Below are 20,769 nucleotides of genomic sequence, written 5' to 3'. Positions count from 1 at the left end.
CCCTTCCCAATTATCTCAGCTGAAAAATTTCGCTGTGTGGCACTGTGCCATTATGCAGTTCGAGCGAGCCGCACAAACACTAAATTACGCATCGAACAAGAGCTGTTGTGTGTGCTGTATTCTCCATCCGTTCAAACCTCCCGCCAGTTTCCGCACTCTTGACGATATATCGAAAGGAGATGGAAGTTAAGTCGATCTATCGTTCCCAAACATGTGATGATTTTCAAGATGGCTGCTTGCATCCGCATTGGACGTTTGCAGCCAAGAAGTGATTGAAAACACACTTCTAGGCGGAAAATGAATTTTCTCCACAATGGGATCTCAGACACTTGAGATATTACGCCAAGGAGTGTGGGCGTCTTTGACGGGTGGTTGGTTTTATGACCCACACCAAAGTATATTTTGCAATACATTTCATCTGTACCTCTGGCTCATACTTCTGTGTCTGCCTTTTACTATTTACTTGGTAAGCTTCTTTATCTTTGTACAGAAGCTTTATTATTGTTTGCATCAGTGACTTCCTTCGATTGTCAATGATTTTCTCAATGACTGTGGTGTCTTAGTGAGCTGTCTTAAGTTGCTGAGCTGCTGCAGAAAAATTGCCTTCTAATCAAAGAGGTCAAAGTCCTTTTTTGTCTGTTTACATCAATTTAAACGAGTCATTTGTCTTTAATGACGTTACTTGTCTTTCCTTTTTGTATTGTCCTTAGTCTGAACCCTATGTAAATGGGTATACAGTTGAAAATGCATCATTTACAGTGTGTGGAAAACACCATGCTAAAGTCCTGTCAAAACAAATTTAGAACACCATTTACTTCATGTTTTGTTGCACTGTGGTTGCGTATGACACACTCATATCTCAGTTTCTTATTGTGTGACTGAATTTTCAAGATTTTGTCATTTGTGTTATTTTCAGTATTTTCCTGCCACGTTCTTGGTGTGGGGAATATATTGCTTCATTGTAGCATCCTTATTTGGTGTATTACGCCTCATCAGTTATGGCCTCCATCACATGTATGACACCTCCGAGTGTATTCAAGAAACCCCTTCTGTTGACGAAGTTGGGGATCAAAATGGGACGGAAACTGCTGATAACAACCGTCAAAATCGACGCAGAAGGAAGGGAGCACTTGACCAACTGTTTGTATTGCTTTTTTTTCCTACAAATTAACTACTGTCCTATGTGTAATTGTACTTGACCTTCTTCTGCTGTTCTTTTCTAGCGTTGAAGAGGGCATTGAAATGCAAGTACGAAACAAGCAAAGTACTCAGACGCCTCCCGCTGGCTGCAGTTCCAGAACATCTTACACAGAGCCAATGGCTGGCTCTGATGACAGCATACACTCCTCAGCAGGTTTCCCAGCCCTCTCAACATCCAAAGAGACCGGGTTCAAAGCTGGGGGCAGCACAATAGGTACAACTTTACATTTTCATTCATACTTCTATGGGTTTGCTGAAACTAATCTGTTATCTTCATGATTCTAGATTTGAAGGTGGATGTCCATCGCAAAAACAGCTCTGAGAGTAGTGAAGAAATCGTTAACAGCCTAGGTATGATGAGTCCTTTAGTTCAGGTTCTCAATTTTCAACAAGCTGAATAGCTTTCTGTAATGGTCACATTAAAATGCTCAAATTAGAATCAGAATTGAAGGGGTTGTGTTTTTCTCTCACATTCTCTCCCTCTCTCATGTTCATAATCATTTTCCTTGTTTGTGTTATCTATGTATGTGAGAGAGCATGTGATTTAGTATGCCGTTAATTCCAATTTTTTTTACCTGTCCACAGGAGCAAGCAACAGCCAACGGGTGCAGCTAAGAGATGCCGCAGTGAGTCCTTGCTTTGATGCTTCAACTGTCACTGACATTAGTGAAGATGTCAGTGGCAGTAGCGTCCAGCGATTTCCAAGCAGAGCATTGAGCACTGACAGCAGTACAAACACTCAGAAACTGTCTCAACAAAATAGCAATGACGAGGAGCTGGGAGCTGTTGCCTTAAGCTCAGTAAGATAACACTTTGCTTTAATGTCTCTGCGAAAATAAGATATTATGGATATTATGGAGAAATTGATTTAATTTTATTTGTAATAGGAACAAGTTCCTTGCAATGGAGGATCTTTAGAAGACAGTAGTATTGTGGGACAGAGCCATAATCCAAGCCGGCGTTTTCCCCATCCTACAAATGGCAGTCTAAGTGTTCTTCCGACTGTGGCTCTCACTTGTGCTCACAACATGAAACCAACAGGATCTCTAGAGTTAGGATGTAATATTGAGAAAATTGACAACTTTCCTCCACCAGAGAAAGGTAAATCAACTGCCCTTAATTTTTTCTTCGCCATCAAAATTTCCCCCATTTTAAAAAATAACTTTCTATTTGTTCTGATCAGGCTTACTGTATTGGAAAGACCAAAAATGTCACTGTGGGGAGGCCCCTATAAGACATGTCTGCAGCACGGGACTAGAAACTGCAGCACAGGCCTTGCCATCACCATCGGCCACCAGTTTGGAAGCGCTGCAACCACACTCTCCCATTTCTCTTCCCAGTGAACAAAAGGAAGAACATGATGGGCAAAGTAGCCCTTGTGCCGAGAGCGACAATGAAGACCGAGATGAAGACCATAATAATACTGGCAGCAGATCTCCTCTACTCAGCCGTCAGGGTTCTAGTAGCACCAACAAGGTCTCAAGAGCGGTCTCACTTGACACAACCATATCTAAGAAAAACACTAATGATGACACAGACAGCGAAAGGAAAGGTCAGATGCGTCCCTTAAGTCATAGTGGCTCTTCAATTAGATATTCTTCAAAAGATGGGCCTTTGCCTGAGTCCAGGTCTGTAGACTCAATACAGGTTACCAACTCAAATGATCATCCGTCCCGCATAGAGCCAGATCAAAGCAGTGCATCTTCGAAAGATGCTCTTTTGGATGCAGAGGGTGCCATGGCTTTGGAGCCCGGAGATTGTCATCTTGATGAAACAGAAAACGTTAAAGACAGAGAAACAGACTCAAGAGAATCTGAGGATGTAGATAGTGGATGCAGTGAATGTGAGAGTGTTGGAAGTGACAATGCTGCAAGTGATGTTGGTGAGGAGAGGCCCAATTGGTGCAGGAAACCTAAAGCTGCAAGGTTGGAACGTTACGACGGTAATGAAACTGCTCGACCAAAATCTTTGCCCAAAGAACAAAGGGGTGAGTCTATTTGAAGCTATCTTTAGCATCTGCTTCAAATAGTCTGCTTTAATTTTAGTTTTTGTTTTTCTTTGCCTCTAGCCGAACAACCAAAGTCTGCTTGGAAACAATTAAGCCAAAAAATTGCCTCACTTTCCTCACCTGGAACTAGTAGTGATGTTGAGGGATCTAAAACCTCAGAACATACCAGTCCCATAGCATTGGACTGGCTCTTTCAACATACAGACAGTGAATCAGAGAAGTCTTGTAATGGGCCAGGTAAGGCAACATTTAGAGTATCTTTTTATGTAATAATAATCCTCTTGGATGCTACAATTTCTCTTGACCTTTCATTCAGCTTCTGCTCAGTGGAATTACACACATTCAGATGACAGTGATGGTCTAGGACATACTACAGTATCACCTCCTCATGGTAATTCCAGTCACTCTCTCTGGTGTCAATATTAAAATAAATCTTTAATAAAGCAAATTAATGATATTGTAATTGTTTTAATGACCTAGATAAAGGAAGCTCAAATTCTTCGGGTGGGTCCAGTCCAAATTCAGCCCTGGAATCAACAGAATTGTTACCAGCACAGAAGACTTCAACAACTGAACAACATAGAAGTCAAGGGGCAATACCCAAAAAGCGTGTTGGTGCTACATATGGGACAGGTAACTCAGCCCCCTTTTCTACATTTTACCTCTCTCATGGCTTCTCATACTTTCATAAACTTGTTTTTCTTTTTCATCTTTCTAGCTAAAAAGGACCAAAAAGAGGAAGCCACTTCCAGTAATCTAACAGAATATGAAGAGCCCAAATCTCGAAGACACAAAAAAGACAGATCAAGTAATTTTTTTACTGTTTCTTACTTTATTAGTAATTTTTTATCTACTGCTTTTGTAATGTATGATAATATTAATGTACTCATGATAATAATTTCAGGAGGGCTGACTCATCACACATCTGAAAGTACATCAGCACCCAGTGGGCAACAGGGTGACAGTCAGCCAGATAGTTCAAATGAAGTTGCAATGTATCGAGGAGGACAACAATGTCGACTAACAAATGCCGCAGTATCTTTTGTAACAGAGGAAATGGATACTACATCAGGCTCCAATCAAGACACTCAAATTGTCCCTTCCAAACCTCAAGATGTAGACTGCTACCCAAGGTACTTATTTTTAATCAGTTCTTTCTCTTATTGAAATAGAGTTCCATTTCTATTTTGTTGGTAATTGTTGGCTTTTGTGTGATCATTACAGTACCAGCCGAGCAACATCAAGAGGTAAGCAACTTTTGCTTGCGAATCCTCTCCAAAGTTTCGTGGGCTAAATTTAGGTATAAGGATGTAAATTCTTTTCTGTTCTATAATTTTTTTTTCTAGTCAACCTACCAGATGCAGCTACATCACAGATACTCCAGGATGCATTAGAAGAGGAGCCTCCCAGCCGTTTGAAAAGGGCTGCTGGAACAAGAAGGTAAATGTTTTTATAGCGCTTGAGCCTCTTCTGATGTTGAAGGTATGGGAAAATATGACCTTTAATCATTGTATTTGCAGAATTTGGCGACAGAGAGAGACATTGGCAACAAACCGAAATTCTGGATTCCATCGCACCACTTTGGACCTATTATTTCAAAGTGCTGCTGCTGGTGACCCTCAGTTTGATGCGAAAGCAATGATGCAGTTACTCACCACTCCAAGTCTTCAGCACTTTGCATCGTCACATGATGATACAAGCCAGGGTGCTGTTCATGTCTTTCAGGATGAGCATGGACACCCTATGACATACGTATTTGATGATAAGGTAAGTTGATTGAACTTGAATGCCATTTTTAATTTGATTGAGACCTTTCATAAAGTTGGGTGTTTTCTCATGTCCACTGGTTAGACTACGGGAACCGGTGGGGCTGCTCCACCATCGTCTGCATCTGCCACAAGCGCCCAGAACAACAAACTTCTCAACATGCTTCTCAGAAGAAGACATGGTAACTTCCGTTTTATTTGACCACAGTGTTTTAAATGCCCCAATATTTACATGTGTTTTCTTTCTCTACAGGTTCTCGCGAGAGGGATGTTCTAGAATCTTACTCCAGAGATATGCTGCTTCGGAGATACCGAGAGCTACAGCGGTATCTTTCTGAAGTAGAGCTTGAGAGAGAAAGAGAGCGCCTTCGTGACAGGGAGCGTGACAACAGAGAGCGTGACAGGGAGCGTGACAGGGAGCGTGACAGGGAGCGTGAAGCGGAGCGTAATGCAGATCGAGACACAACTCGTGAGCAGGAACGCGAACGTGGCCGAGAACGTGAACGCGAGCGTTGGGAAAAACTAGTGGATGCGGACTTGGTTAGCATAGATCTTTTCTATCTCTTAACTAGCGAATTCTTCCGGCTTTCATTGTTTTCTGACTTGATGATGGCTTATTTTCAGATAACAGTGGATGCATCTGGGACATCACAAGCCACACCTGCACCCACCAACTATCTTAGCCCTCCTGGACCATCTACTCAAGCTGGACATCCACCGAACACTGCTACCGCCGCTACCGCCGCCCATGCCCCGCCATCACCACCCTTTGTGCTTCCAGCGACAACACCTCCCCCTGCTCTTTGCCACATTCCCCACCCCCTTCTGCACCCCATATTTACCTCCCAGCCCCCTGCGGCCACCGCTGCACTAATGGCTCAGCCACATCATCCATTACGTGCCTCTCCTCCCTCCGTGTACTTACCTATGAGTTCAACCAGTGCCGATTCCTCATACCATTTTTATGTCAACACTGAATTGCCCACCGAACAAACTAACCGTGAAAGGCGGGCTCGCATATCATTGTCTCATTTAAGTCAATCTGTAAGTGATAAAAGATAATTCTCTTAAATATTTTTCCCTAAAAAACCCTTCAAATTTTAACCCTTTGATAATTTTTTCAGCTTCTTGATCGAGTGCTGCCTGTTCCAATGACTACAAGCTCCATGGGAGAGACAGAAACCGATATAACTGTTTCAAAGAGTCGTTTCCCTTTCTTAGACACATTAGATACTTTAAGTAGTAATCAACCTTGCCATTTTTATAAGTTCTATTTTCTACCATGGGCATATATAAAGGTAATGACCATGTATTTTTTCATATTTTTTTTGTTTGTTTCCTTAGACTAGAATCTATTATTACTAATTTGTTTCTTTATTCATTTCCAGATTCGGTTTGACCGACTAGCTCTCTTGGCTCTCCTAGATCGCACTCTTTCTTTGTGGGAGACAATACTATCAGTTGTGCTCTCATTTCTTGTTGCAGTCATTGGAGCAGGACTTTTATATTCAGGGTTTTATCGGGATGTAATGGCTTTCTTGTTGTGTTTCACTATTGCTGGCTGCCAGTATTCTCTATTAAAGAGTGTTCAACCTGATGCAGCCTCACCAACCCATGGACATAACCGTCTAGTAGCTTTTAGGTATATCTTTCTGAAAATTTTGCATTCACTTTTGAAGGTTTAGAGAGTAAAAAAAAAAGGTTTTATCTTCGTTTTACATTTCCAGCCGACCTGCCTACTTCTGTTTTCTTGGTACAATGATACTGCTTCTTGACTGGCAAAGTGGAGGCGAGATTGATGACAGAACTCTGAAATTTTATGGTTTCAGTTTTAGTAGTTACCATTTGTTAGCTACTCTCAGAGAAACATTGTCATCAGTTCTTGTTTGTTTCCCTGTTGCATTTAGTTTTGGACTCTTCCCTCAAGTCAATACATTTACTATGTACCTTCTGGAACAGGTAGTTTATTGAACCTTCTGCCAGCCTTTATATTTCAATAGCAAGTTTCCAAATTTTTATAATTCCTTCTTTTTTTCTTCAGGTTGACATTCATATATTTGGTGGAAATGCCACATCTTCTCTTGGAGCAGCTGCATTTTGTGTTGGAAGGAGTGTGGTAGCTGTAGGCCTCTTGGCTGGTTTTGCATATTTAGGATTATGTGCTCCTTGTGACCCCAGATCTCAACAACACCTCCTGTTCTCTGTGTTTTGTGGGTTACTTGTGGCCACTGCATATCACCTCAGCCGATGTGCAAGTGACCCTGGTCCATTATGGACAATATTCAAGGATCAGTTTTGGTCCATATTTGATCTCAGCGAAGAGGAAAAAGCAGGAAGAAAACAAAAGAAACAACTCTTAAAAGACGAGCGTGAGCGAGAGGAAAGAAGACGAGAAGAACTGAAGGAAGATGAGAAGAAAAGAGAAGAAGAAAGGAAAAGGGAACGACAGAGGAGGAAGCGTCAGCATACAACAGCAAGTGCAAGCAGTTTAACTACTGTTCGGGCAAGGGTTGTGGACAACCGCTCTACTTCAGGCTCGGAGTCAGCATCCATATCCAACCCTTCTTTAGCCACTAATAGGACTGTTGAAGCTCAGGATCTTTCATTGAACATGAACAAGAATCTCTCAACAACTGCGAGTGTTGGAGGTGTTGAGGCACAAGAGGCTACTGACAACAAAACTGAAAATGTTCAGAGATTTCTTGGAAACAATAATGGAGATGAACTTGTGGATCCATTACCATTGAAATTGCAGAATACAGTTAATGCACGCTTGAAATCAGACATGATTGTCTGCACCCTCTTAACTGTCTTTGTGTTTGGTGTTCATTGCAGCACTGTTTTCTCAGCACTTCAACCCAAACTAAGCCCTGTTCTTTGGGGAATCACGAGTTCTCTTGGACTGATGCTGCATTACATTATGCCTCAACTAAGGAAGCAACTTCCCTGGCTTTGTCTGGCTCGGCCAGTGTTTCGATCAGATGAATATGGACAATTTGAAACCAAAAATGTTGCTCGAGTCATGTGGTTTGAGAAGATGTTTGTTATTCTGAGCTTCTTCGAACGAAATGTTTTGTACCCAGCTGTAATTTTGTCTGCAGTAACTATGGATGCTCCAGAAATAATCAAGAGAACTGGACCGGGAACTGGTGCAATCATCATTACAGTGTGTGCTTTGAAGTGCTTAAGAAGCTGCTATTCAGACACTGCTTTTCAATATTTGATTCTTGTATTTGCTGTTTTATTTTTCCAACTTGACTTTGCTTCTGCAAGTGAAACATTCCTGGTAGACTTCTTTGTAATGAGCATAATCTTCAGCAAATTTTATGAATTCCTACTGAAAGTCCAATTTGTGGTGACGTACATAGCACCTTGGCAAATAACATGGGGCTCTGCCTTCCATGCCTTTGCCCAGCCTTTTTCAGTGCCTCACTCAGCGATGCTGTTCGTTCAAGCTTTCATTTCGGCCGTTCTCTCCACACCCCTGACGCCTTTCTTAGGAAGTGCCATCTTCATTGCCTCCTATGTACGCCCTGTGAAATTTTGGGAACGTGATTATAATACCAAGAGAGTGGACCACTCCAACACAAGACTCTCATCTCAAATAGAAAGAAACTTGGGAGCTGATGACAACAATTTGAACTCAATATTTTATGAGCATCTTACAAGATCTCTTCAGCATTCACTTTGCGGCGATCTTATGATGGGTCGGTGGGGCCCAGTGTCGCAAGGAGATTGCTTTGTCCTTGCATCAGATTATCTAAATTGTCTTGTGCACATTGTTGAACTTGGCAATGGACTTGTCACATTTCAAATGAGAGGACTGGAGTTCAGAGGAACATACTGCCAACAAAGAGAAGTTGCAGCTATATCGGAAGGAGTTGAAGATAATGATGGTTGCTGTTGCTGCGAGCCTGGACATTTTCGCCATGTTTTAAGTGTGAATGCTGCTTTTAGCCAGCGTTGGTTGGCATGGGAAGTTACATCAGCTAAATATGTGCTTGAAGGCTATAGTATCTCTGACAACTCGGCTGTTTCAATGCTACAAGTTTTTGAATTTAGGAAAGTCCTTATTACATATTATGTTAAGGTACGTGTTTTCAAATTTTAAAAGTATTTTAAAAAAATTATATTTTTTTAAAAATATTGTGTATTTTAAACATTTTTTTTCCACATTTTTTCCAGAGTATGATATACTATGCAATCCATTCCCCTAAACTTGATGAGTGGCTAGCTACACCTCAAATTTTAGAAGCCATCCTTCCAATGGCCGATAGAAACTTTGTTGACCTGGATCCTGTCTTCAATGTTAATATTGACAAAGATTATGACTTTCGGGCATCGGGTGTAACCTTTTACAGCTTCTGTTCAGTTTATTTAGAATGGATCACATATTGTCTGGCTAAAAGAGACAAACTTATGGACAAAGAAAAATTTAATCTTTTAGTGGCTATGTGCTTTGCTTTAAGTCTACTTGGCAGGAGATCGCTTGGTGCAGCTTCACATAACACAGTTTCAAGGTCAGTGTAACTGATTTTTTTATTACTATTTTTTACCCCTGCTCCAAAATTTGTATAGTAGGAGAAAATAAAAGGTGTTTCTGCTTTTGTTGACAGTGTGGAATTTTTCCTGTATGGACTTCATGCTCTCTTCAAGGGTGACTTCAGGATCACAAGTGTCAGAGATGAATGGATATTCACAGATATGGAACTCCTCCGAAAAGTTGTAGCACCTGGTGTGCGGATGTCCCTGAAGCTTCATCAAGTAAGCAGAATTATAAATGACATTTATCCAATGTGTAACTGGTGATAACTGTAGAATCGTCAATAAATGTCTGTTACAGGATCACTTCATGTCACCTGAAGAGTACAAGGATCCTGTCGCTCTCTATGCGGCAATATCTCATCATGAACAAAGCATGGTAATTTCTCATGAGGGAGACCCTGCATGGCGTAATGCTGTTCTGGCTGGTGTTCCGTCTCTTCTTGCTCTCCGGTATGTCCTTTTTGTTCTCTGATTGAAATTGTCCTACCTATTTTTATTCTTATTCTTCTTAGAACATTTTAAAACTTGCACTTATTTGTTTTTAGGCATGTTTTGGATGATGGTTCTGATGAATACAAAATCATCATGTTAAACAAACGTTATTTAAGTTTTCGTGTCATCAAAATCAATCGGGAATGTGTTCGTGGTTTATGGGCTGGCCAGCAGCAAGAACTTGTTTACTTGCGCAACCGTAACCCAGAACGTGGTAGTATTCAAAATGCAAAACAGGTAGGCTAAAGTCATCTGCTTAACTCACAGTTTTTATTAGCTTATTTCTTCTGTAAATTCAAAATATGTTCTGAACTGCAGGCATTGAGGAATATTATTAATTCATCTTGTGATCAACCTATTGGGTATCCTATTTATGTGTCTCCTCTCACAACCTCATATGCTGATACCAATGAGCAGCTAAGTCAACTTGTTGGCGGACCTCTGAGTTTTGGTGCCATGAAGAAAGCTGTGATTCGTACTTGGCATAGGTAGGACTTATTCGTTTCGTTCTTTTTAATTTCTTAATTACGTTGGTTCAGCTCATTGACACATGACATTCTTGCAGAGTTCGCAAACGATGTGGGGAGGGATGTTCCAGTGGAGGATCTGCACCACAAGATGAAGGGGGTTTTGGCAATGATGGTGTTTATGCTATGACAACGTTTAACATCCATGCTGGTAAATATGGTCGTAGAATGTTCACAAACCTTCCTGATGTCTGCGAAGAAATTCTCACAGCATTCATGTTCTCTGGCAGGCTATGGGCACCCATCGACTGGGCAGAACACATCAGGCAGTCAGTCCATGGACTCAGCCTTCTGCGTGCGCAGTGGGTCCCTGGGCCGAGGGGCGGGCGGCACGGGCGGCACGGGGTCCATGACGGGTAACCGTGGAAGCCTTGGGTCGGTGCACCAGTTGCACCAGTGGAAGCCCTCCTCGGCCACCCTCGCCAGCCTGGCCACCCTGCTGACCGCCACCGAGTCTGCCAAGCTGGCGGAGGCCTGCCGCTCCGGGCCCGGACGGGCCACGTGGACTGGGCCCGGGAGCGCGAGGAGAGAGAGCGCGTCATGGAATACTACCTGCGAGAGAGAGACAAGATCCTGGGCAGAGAGAGAGACTGGGAGTTGGACAGGGAAAGAGACCGCGACCGTGAACAAGATCCTGAACGGGAGCGAGAGCGAGACCGGCGAGACCATGACAGAGATCGGGATCGCCGGGGGTCGGACCGGGACCGAGAGCGCAGAGACCCGGACCGGGAGCGCGACCGTGACCGAAGGGGCTCCGACCGCGACCGGGACAGGGATAGGGATCGCGACCGGCGGGACTCTTCCGATCGGGACCGGGATCGCCGGGACCTGGACCCCTACCTGCGCGACTGGGAGCGGTACCGCGCCTACCTGGAGCGGGGGCGGGACCGTCGCGAGCGCGACCCAGACCGGGACTCGCGAGGCCGGGAGAGGCATCGCGACCGAGACCACGAGCGGGATCGCTACCGGGAGCGGGAGCACAGGGAGAAAGAGCGCAGCAGGGACCGGGAACGAGCCCGGGAGAGGGACCGGGAGAGAGCGCGCGAGGATAAAGCCAAAGACAAGGACCGGAACCGAGAGACTGACAGGGACCGTGATCGCTTTGTGAAGGAGTGGAAGGAGCGCGAGTGGAAGGACCAAAAGGAACAGAAGGACCCGGAGGGCAAGCCAGACCAGGACAGCACCGAAGGCTTTGCGTGGTCTCACCTTCCCCTGCGCGATCTACAGAAGGAGCAGAGAGAGCAGCGGGAGCATCACAGCGGTGAGCAGAAGTGGGATAGAAGCAGCGAAAAAGGCTGGGAGTCGTCGTCCGAGAGACGAGCTGAATCGGAGGAGCCTGTGTACCAAAGAGTCAGGGTAAGACCAGCATTTAAAGATTTAAATTGCAGTCGTTTTGTCATTCCAAAAATATGTGAAGTAATAAAATTGTTTTTCTTTTTATTCGCTTCAGATAGTAGATCCCAATCAGGTCTATGATGCAATTAATCTTGGGCGACGAATTGATGTGGCTTGGCCGGATGAGTCCATGCGACAGAGAGGAGGAAGATCGTACTGGAGGGATTGGTTACCAGAAAAAGGCATGGAAGGACAGGTACTGAAGATGCACTGCACCTATCATCTCATCATCTAGCCTTCGAAAAAGTTGACTGTATTATTATTTTATTTCAGGTTGTCCATCGCTGGGTGCCATCACACAGAGATCCTAACTGTCGCTCACATGTTGACCGTGTAATACTTTTAGTGAAGATTAGTGACTATTATGTACCCATTGCTGAAAGTGGCGTGCAGGACTTGGGTGCAGAAGTTTGAATATGCGCTTGGCTTTGCAGACTTTACTTTGTGATAGTATTCATAATTTTTTCATTGCTGGTGCATGAGACTAGGAGGAATACTAGAATAAATGAGAATTTCTTTGTTTTAATGATCATCCTAATGTGAATGTGTGGAAGGAAAGGAGACAGAAAAGCACTATTCACAAATTCTTTATGTAGCCATGAACTTTCTTTGGCTGGAATCTGTGATTTATTTTACATTTTTCTCTTTATAGTAGACTTAGCTATGTAAGCTGTGGCTTTTGTTAATCTAATTTTTAGTTTATTCTAAGACCAAGGAGGTGATTAGTTCTTCTGCTCAAAATCTTGAGTTTATTATATCATTGACTTTGCATCTCACCATAGAAGCAAGTGAAAGAAGTTGGCTATTGTTTTCTTCTTCATCTGTGTTAATTTCTTATAATTTTCATGTTATAGCCTTTTATATTGTTTATTTAATTGCTATTTCTAAAGGACTTTCAAGGCTGGAAATCTTGCATTTGGAGAAAGCGCGATCTCGTCACAGCAGATACAATTGGTTCACACTTGACCCACTTTATAACTGTTTCCTCCTGAAATTTGATATCTGCACACACCATCACAGTTAAACAGTATATGGTATTAGTTAATGCATTGGACTGATTTAATGTAAATATATTCTTCGTTATGTGCAAGTTTATCATTGCAATGATTTAAATAGAATACTTGTTGTATGTGATTACTACTATGTTAATGTTAAATGGCTGTGTAAAATAAATTTTCATTGAAATACATAGACATCTTTATTCAGTTCTAAAAATAACTAAAGAACCATAAACCTACACTATTGAAAATCTAACAAAAGCTGAGATCTAAACCAGAACCCATTTTTACAACTCCAAACACATCTCTGATGTTACAGAAACAAACAGAGTAGACTGCTTTTGGGTCGCATACCATGAAACAAGTGGGAGGGCACAAAATAGGAAGTTAGTTAAGGTATTTCAAGGTACAAATATTTGGCTTGAGATTTGAAGGATTTCCTTAGCACACACAAGTATTGAACAAATTCATTACAACCAAAATCATGTGTGATGGTGTGCAAATGTTAGCACTTGCACTTTCTTCACAACTTAAATATTACATTTTGAATAGAACAATATATACAGAATATTGCAATTGGAGTTACAGTACATAAATTGTGCTCCTAGGATAAGTTAATGTACAGAAAAGCTCATTAGATAATTAGGGAACAGACCATAATTATTGACTCAGGAAACTACATCTAAACCAATAAAGGACAGCCAATTGAGGCTCAACAAACAATATATATTATACCAGCTTTGAAGATGGTTACAATATTTTTATCTAATAAATAAATTTGTACTTGCACAGTTTTCAACATCTAACTTCATAACAAATAAAGAAGTAAATGTTGGTAGTTTAATACAAAAATAAAATGGAGAGGTGAACACAAAGTGATTTCATTCTACAAAATCAAACTCACATGTTAATGTTGAGCGTAACTGTTGCTCTCCCACAATTCATGAAGTAGTGCATTCAAGGAATTAATTACTGTGCCGTCAATCAAAACTTTCTCAAGCAATTTGTATGAGCCTATCTAGATCAGAGTAGAATAATAGTCACAACATAAAATCATGGTTTACTTAAAGCATAATGGAAAAAAGAATGTGTCACAAAAATTGATGAAAATAGAAGAAAAAAAAATCAGAGTCAAAATGCAAGTAAAAATAAGAGTAACTGAAAGGTTTACACACGTACGCATTACATAAAGCAAGTTTCCAGATTATTTTTAAAACCTCAAAAAAGTTTGAAGAATAAAATCAATTCACTTTCTGCTCTTGACCACTCCTCCCTATTCAGCTGCGCAGCTGTATTACATTATAAATGCACAGTCTATGGGAGAATTGATGAGCTATAAGTCTACTTTCTACTTCTAGTCTTTCTTGGTGATAGAGACACAGCAGGGGATGCTGCTTTGCTGGTAGCCCTGTTGGAAAAAAATTTGGTCAATAAGGACAGAACACAGAACATTGTAAGAATTTCTACAACTGTCCTAGACTTACTTTCTCCTCTTAGGAGATGCTTTCTTTGCAGGCTGGCTTTTTTTGCTGCAAATGAAATAGTAATGATTTTTGACATCTCTTTTACCAAAAAGAACAAAACAACAAAGAAAAAACTACGTACTTGACTGCCTTCTTTGCTCTAGTGGCTTTGGGGCTGACAACCTCTGGCGATTCTGCTTTGACATTGACTTTGGCAGGCTTGTCTTTCTTCTGAGGTGTAGCCTGAAGTAAAGATAAAAATATAAAAATAAAAAACGAAATTTTCTAGAAATATAGTGAATTGAGGATAGGCTAAACTTACATCATCTTCGAAAGTAACTGCTTTCCGCTTCCTCCCAGGAGTTGCAGGTTTTGGCTTGGGAGAGGCCTGTGGGGTAGGAGAAGCATTCTTCCTCGTTCTCCTTGTAGCCACTTTCTGGGCAGGGGATTTCTCCGGTGAATCCTTCTTTGCTTTCTTCAATGGTGACTCAATTTCCTTAGAAGGCGAAAGACTCCTCTTGTAAGATTTGGATTTTACTGGACTTGCAACTGCAGTGGCAGCTTTGACACCCCGTCGCGTACGTTTGGCCGGGGAAATCTTAACAGGTGAAGGTGATTTAGCAACTACAGTTTTTCTTGTTCTTCTTGAGGTAGCCTTGACTGGGGAATCTGCTTTGTTAGGCGACATTGATTTGACAGGAGAGGTGCTCACTTTCCTGGCAGGTGATGTTGCTTTAGCGGATCGGGCATTCTTTCTCACAGGTTTGAGAGGCAGTTCTGCAACAGCAGGGGAAGATTCTGGAGCAGTACGTTTCGTACGTCCCCTTGGTTTAGGCAATTCTCCTGCAGGAGACTTTTGCAGAGGAGTAGCTGCTTTGGCAGCTTTCCTAGTCCTTCGTTTCGGCGGAGAATCTAATAGAGGTTCGATGCCTCTGGGAGAAGAAACTGTGTTCACCGACTGTTCTGAAGTCTTAGTAGGCTGCACTTTCCTGCCCCTGCCTCTCTTAGGGGCAATCTTTTCTTCAGACACAACAGGTGTGAGAGTTGGAGAAGATGAAGGCTGCTCACTGCCTGTCTTCAGAGATGCTCTGCGGGAACCCAACACTAGTGTGATCCTGGACCTGTTGGGAGAAACAACAGCAACTTCTCGCTCTGTTGTGTCACTTACAGATCTCCGAACTGGTTTTGATGGAGACACAGATGATATTCCTTTGCTCTCTACCTCAGCTTGAATTTTGGCAACAGGAGAAGTCTTCCTGGGTGTAGCTTTGCTAGGCCCTTTCGAAGGGAATCTTCTGGATGGGGATGGAGAGGCAAACAGTTCCCGAACACCAGCAAAGCTAGATAAATCATTTCCAGCAGCAGCAGATGCTTCACCAAATAATTTCTTTACACCCTCAACAGCCAGATAAGTTGGAGTTTTGCATTCAGCAGTCATAAGTCGTTTGACACCCTTCACATCAACATAACCAGGAGGGCTGGAGGGAGTTTTCAAGAGACGACGAACACCTTGCAGATTTGTCACATCATGTTGAGGAGTCTTAGGGGGTCTACCTTTCCTCTTAGCACTGCCTGAAGCCTGACTACTGCTACTTGCGCCGGAGCTCAAAATAGATGAAACGAACATTTCATGAGGGACATTGGGTGTTTTTATGCTATTGAAATCAAAAGTGGTTATATCCGGGGTAGCTGCACCACTGTTACCTTCACTACGAGGAGAAGCTGGGGAGCTAAGTGAAGCTGTAGAGCTAAGACTTTTTCGAGAGCCTGGAAGAAGCACCTGAATGTGGATGTTGTCATTAAAAGAAACAGAGAGATTTCTGCTTTGTCCTGATGGAGGACTCTTGGTTGGTGAACTCTTAAGAGATGATTTGGAAGGAGAAGCATGAGGAGAATGAATGTAGGGTGTTCTAGGCATTACCATTTCCATTCTGGATTTCCTGCCAGATGCTGGACTCTGCGGTGCGCTAATGTGGCCAGTCAACAAAGCTGACGGGGATTCAAAGGCGGATTCAGCAAATGACTGCCTCTTTCCCAACACGGCAGGGGTTGATGTGAGAAGCTCGTGTGACTTTTTGGAGGATGACATCCTTGGTGCCTTCTTTGCTGATTTCAAAGCGCTCTGAGGGGCTGAAGGGCTCCTGCCACTGGAACTCTTTCCAGATGATGAACGAGTGGCTGACCTTCCAGGAGACATTGAATTGTTCTTGGGACTTGCAGGTGGACTTGCAGGCTTGATGGGCGTCTTTTTTGACAGCATTTCTTCATTATCTCTAGTTATCGACCTTCTTGAAGAGTTGGCTGGTGACTCTTTAGGATTAGTTGAAAGCCTTTGAATTTTGTTTCCACTTGCAGCACCAGAGGTATTGGGGGAGCTTCTTTTGGCAGGAGTTTTAAGCGAGCTTCTCTTGGCAGGAGTTTTAGGCGAGCTTCCCTTGGCAGGAGTTGTGGGGGAGCTTGTTGTGGCAGGAGTTTTAAGCGAGCTTCTCTTGGCAGGAGTTTTAGGCGAGCTTCCCTTGGCAGGAGTTGTGGGGGAGCTTGTTGTGGCAGGTGTTTTAAGCGAACTTCTCTTGGCAGGAGTTTTAGGCAAGTTTCTCTTGGCAGGAGTTTTGGGGGAGCTTCCCTTTGTAGGAATCTCGAGAGCGCTGCCCTTGGCAGGAGTTTTAAACAGTGCACCAACACCAGACAAATTGTGGGCCTCTTTCTGATGTACAACCAACAAGTTCTCTTTACGGCCTTTCTTTGTAACAACAGGTGTCTTGGTGACTTTCTTACTAATAAATATTGTTTCCGGCGAGTTAGCATGGCCAGTAGAGCCAAATTTGAAGTGCTTTGGGATTTCCTAAAGCATCAAAGGAAAAAAAAGTAGTTAAAAAAATAAAATGTATAAAAATAAAATATGATAAGCAAACAAAATCACAAACATTAAAATCTTTAGAACAAAACCTTACCATGGAAAGAGCAGCCTTTTCAGCTTTTTTGGCTCCTGCTTTCGGAGGGGCTCTAGGAACAAGTGTCAACTTCTTAACAGCAGTGTTTGCCCTCTGAACAGCTTTCCTCTTCAAAACTTCTGAGAACAAAGGCCGACGTGCTTGTTTTACTGAGCTCTTAGTCAGATTTTTTTTGACAGAGCTTTTAGCTGTGCTCTTTTTGACAGTGCTGGACCGTGGTGTTTTAATTGCTTTAATTACTGGAGTTTTCTTGGCAGACAAAACTAATTTCACAGAGGAGAGTGTAGATGAAGAAGCCACCCTTGGAGATTTGCCATGTATGCCCATAAGGACCGCCATTTTCTTTTTGTCTGGGGGGAAAAAAAAGCATTGGTCAGCATCTTGTATATTGGTTTTAAAGAAAACCTGGCAGGCTCACATACCAATAGATTTAGGAGATTCAATCTTCAGGCGTTTTGAAGCTACAGGAGAGGCAGAAGATAATTTTCTTTTCAAGCCCTTTGTGCTTTTAGCTGACTTTGAAACAGACTGAAAGGATAACAAAAATTAGATGAGGTAAATCATGTAAATCATGAGTTGTAAATGGCACTGTAAAGGAAATCTAGAGATGTACCTTAGACTTCCTGGAAGATTTAGCTCCTGGAGTTCTAGCCTTTGGAGACATAATAGGGGTTTTTGAGACTGATGCTTTGGGACCAGGAGTCTTGCGCCCAGGGCTCTTCAGAGCAGGGGAATTAGCAACAGGGGTTTTGGAAACTGATGCTTTACGACCAGGAGTCTTGCTCACAGGGCTCATCAGAGCAGGAGTACTAACAACAGGGGTTTTTGAGACTGATGCCTTACGACCAGGAGTCTTGCTCACAGGGCTCATCAGAGCAGGAGTACTAACAACAGGGATTTTTGAGACTGATGCCTTACGACCAGGAGTCTTGCGTGCAGGGCTCTTTAGAGCAGGAGAATTAACAACAGGGGTCTTCAGAGCAGGAGTTTTCATGGCAGATCTTGGGGTTTTAGCTGCAGGAGAGCTGGAGACTGGGGTCCTGGATTTAGGAGTTTTCACCTTAAGAGGAGTCTTCTCTTTAGGAGAAAAAGCAACAGGAGTCTTTGCTTTCGGAGTATTAGCAGCAGATTGCCTGGACTTGGGAGTTTTACCCAGAGACATTCGAGCAGGAGTAGTTTTTACAGATGACTTTGGCGTTTTGACTTTTGATGAGACGTCATCTGTGGACTTAGGAGGGGTCTCTTTGAGATCTGCAGGAGCACCATGCTTCAGTAACACTTTCGGAGATCTGACAAGGGACAAAGTGAGTTAGCTTACATTGAACGAGACCAGGACAAATAAAAATTAGTAAGATGCGCAGGTCAAAAATCAAAGTCTCTCACCTTGATTCAGCTACCGAAATTGTTCGCCTTTTGTGAAACTGATAACAGAAACAAGTAAAATAAAATGAATTAGGGAATATAAATCAAAAAACGAAATCTTAAATGCAGGCGTCAACTTACCAGAGGGTTAACAACAGCAATATTCTGGGAACCTACACCAGAATCTGTTTCAGACCTCCTCCGCTTCTGAGGAGAAACTTTTTGGCCCCTAGACAAAAATAAGAAATCAAATAAAAACCAAATACGTTTGAAGTAGGTCCAATGACTTTTCATTTAAAACACAATGGAACTCACTCAAAGAAAGGTGTCCCTGGTGCATAATGCCATTGAAATGACCTTTCACCAACACAAACTGAATCACCATGGTTCAACGGATGAGCCCCTTTCCCAATGGAGACTCCATTCACCACTGTTTGTGAAGTGGCACTCAAGTTCTGGATATGAGCCTGAATGAAAACAAGTGCAGAGTCTAGAATATGCAAGGCATTTACCAACACAGATGAGTCAATTTATTGAGCACAAAAGTACTGACTCGTTTCCCCTGTTCCACAAGTACAAGACAGTGCTGCTCTGACACTGACTGCACATGAATTCTTATGTCGCAGTGTGTCCCACGACCAATCTTCAGGCTCTTCTTTACCGGATACTGGGGGCCATCTGAGCCACTCCTCTTGCGCACAATAATGTACCCGTGAATCATTTTTCAATAACCTGGAAACAATGACGAAGAAACCAGTCATGAACACTAACTATAAATAGCCCCACACAAACAGTAAGGAATCAGTGTTCTCAGATTCACAAGAAAAATTATGTCAAATCAAAATTACTGAACATAAAATTCATAAATAATGTAAGGTACATGAGTGAAAAACCATGATCACAGAAACAAGGGGTCCAGTAACCAAGTCTTGGACATGTTCAGACTTGCACAGATGATAACCAAACAAAAATATACGAGGGGCGAAATAGAAATTTAGTAACCTCAGCGTGTCATTCACGACAGCGACAGAAAAGAGTTCAAAAGAATGTTGGTCCTCAGATTGGGCCTACTGTACAAGCAGAACGCTCCGAGCCCGCCATCTGGCGGTTACAACTCCACGAATTTGAAAACAAACTGAGTGAGGAGGAAGGACGCGAGCACTGCCGCCAACCCGCATTTATCGCCAAAAGAACAAGACCTGATAAAACACTGGTGCATTCAGACATTGATTTGCTGCCATGAAACAAGATATTCCTATTTAATCAACGGAAACGGAACATTTCTTTCAATCTTGAATTGAAATTCACGATGAGACTTGTGTGGGTTTTGTGAGGTTTGCCGCCTCCTCGCTGCCAAAGTCAATAAATTAACTCACCCCTTATCTAGCCTTCGAAACTTTATAAAACGCGAGCTTAACGTGAGATCTAATCCCTTAACGGGGGAATTTTAGACATTTGGTTAGCGCGTCTTCAACATTCTACCCGAAAAGGACGTACGCGGACGGCTTAGCACCAACGACTAACTGTGCGTGTCTCTGACTGAACTGTAACGTAATTTTTTGAACTACATTCACAACATTCCGCACTCGCAATGTAGGCCGCTGTGAGGGGCGCACAGCTCAAGAATAGAACAGTCTAGGTCACTGCAGGGAGTTTTCCCTGACACATGCGAGCTTTTCCGAAATATTTATACCAGATTTACTGAGAAATAATATATGTGCAACTATTTGCCATCTATTTGCCAGCACGCGGACTGATACTTTATCAAGAGAAGTGGCGGGCAAAAACAGAGGAGCATCGGGAACTTATTTTAAGTGTACTACCAACCATGTCACACGAAGCACTTCTATTATTTGGTGCGGTTACCCTCCTGCGGTCTATGAAAAGTACTATTGTGAATTTTCTGTTAATAAAATACAGTTATTTTGTAGATTTATCGTAATATTTTTGTTCTTTTGTACGCCCTTACAAGAAGGAATCCTTTTAAAATTTGCTGTGGTCGGGTTGGTGATTTACATGTTTTCTTATTCGTTACCCAGTTCTGCCACGAGGGGACAATGTT

General features: G+C 42.5%; 2 protein-coding genes across 3 annotated transcripts; one reads left to right on the top strand and one right to left on the bottom strand.

Moving 5' to 3' along the window:
• The first annotated feature begins 202 nt into the window (after positions 1 to 202).
• LOC117644535 (pecanex-like protein 1) lies at positions 203 to 13,124 on the top strand. Its single transcript, XM_034384086.1, is given in 32 exon segments — positions 203 to 466; positions 917 to 1,140; positions 1,224 to 1,414; positions 1,486 to 1,551; positions 1,786 to 2,000; positions 2,088 to 2,301; positions 2,384 to 3,187; positions 3,269 to 3,445; positions 3,525 to 3,599; positions 3,689 to 3,841; positions 3,927 to 4,016; positions 4,113 to 4,341; positions 4,433 to 4,455; positions 4,555 to 4,648; positions 4,729 to 4,975; positions 5,060 to 5,156; positions 5,228 to 5,514; positions 5,599 to 6,018; positions 6,099 to 6,272; positions 6,363 to 6,616; positions 6,702 to 6,933; positions 7,016 to 9,064; positions 9,160 to 9,494; positions 9,591 to 9,738; positions 9,818 to 9,969; positions 10,065 to 10,248; positions 10,330 to 10,499; positions 10,577 to 10,689; positions 10,769 to 11,019; positions 11,022 to 11,894; positions 11,989 to 12,129; positions 12,207 to 13,124. Coding segments are annotated over 32 exon segments (8,976 nt in total). The 5' UTR covers positions 203 to 313; the 3' UTR covers positions 12,348 to 13,124.
• On the bottom strand, positions 13,119 to 20,270 carry LOC117644544 (nucleolar protein dao-5-like). 2 transcript variants are annotated; one of them, XM_034384097.1, is made up of 12 exons: positions 20,084 to 20,270; positions 19,261 to 19,439; positions 19,023 to 19,174; positions 18,849 to 18,936; positions 18,729 to 18,766; positions 17,959 to 18,634; positions 17,768 to 17,873; positions 17,346 to 17,695; positions 14,717 to 17,236; positions 14,537 to 14,637; positions 14,416 to 14,460; positions 13,119 to 14,339 (listed from the first exon to the last, which is right to left on the bottom strand). In XM_034384097.1, exons 2-12 carry the CDS (start codon positions 19,426 to 19,428, stop codon positions 14,273 to 14,275), a joined length of 4,311 nt encoding a protein of 1,436 aa, XP_034239988.1. In that variant the 5' UTR covers positions 19,429 to 19,439; positions 20,084 to 20,270; the 3' UTR covers positions 13,119 to 14,272. The 2 variants fall into 2 exon arrangements, with proteins under 2 accessions (XP_034239988.1, XP_034239997.1); XM_034384106.1 differs by lacking the exon at positions 20,084 to 20,270 and adding an exon at positions 19,710 to 20,047.
• Positions 20,271 to 20,769: the final 499 nt, after the last annotated feature.

Source organism: Thrips palmi, unplaced genomic scaffold, assembly GCF_012932325.1.
Source record: "Thrips palmi isolate BJ-2018 unplaced genomic scaffold, TpBJ-2018v1 HiC_scaffold_1, whole genome shotgun sequence".
In the NCBI taxonomy this organism is placed as follows: Eukaryota; Metazoa; Arthropoda; class Insecta; order Thysanoptera; family Thripidae; genus Thrips; species Thrips palmi.
Note: the sequence above shows the minus strand (reverse complement) of the source record. Positions and strands in the feature narration are given on the sequence as shown.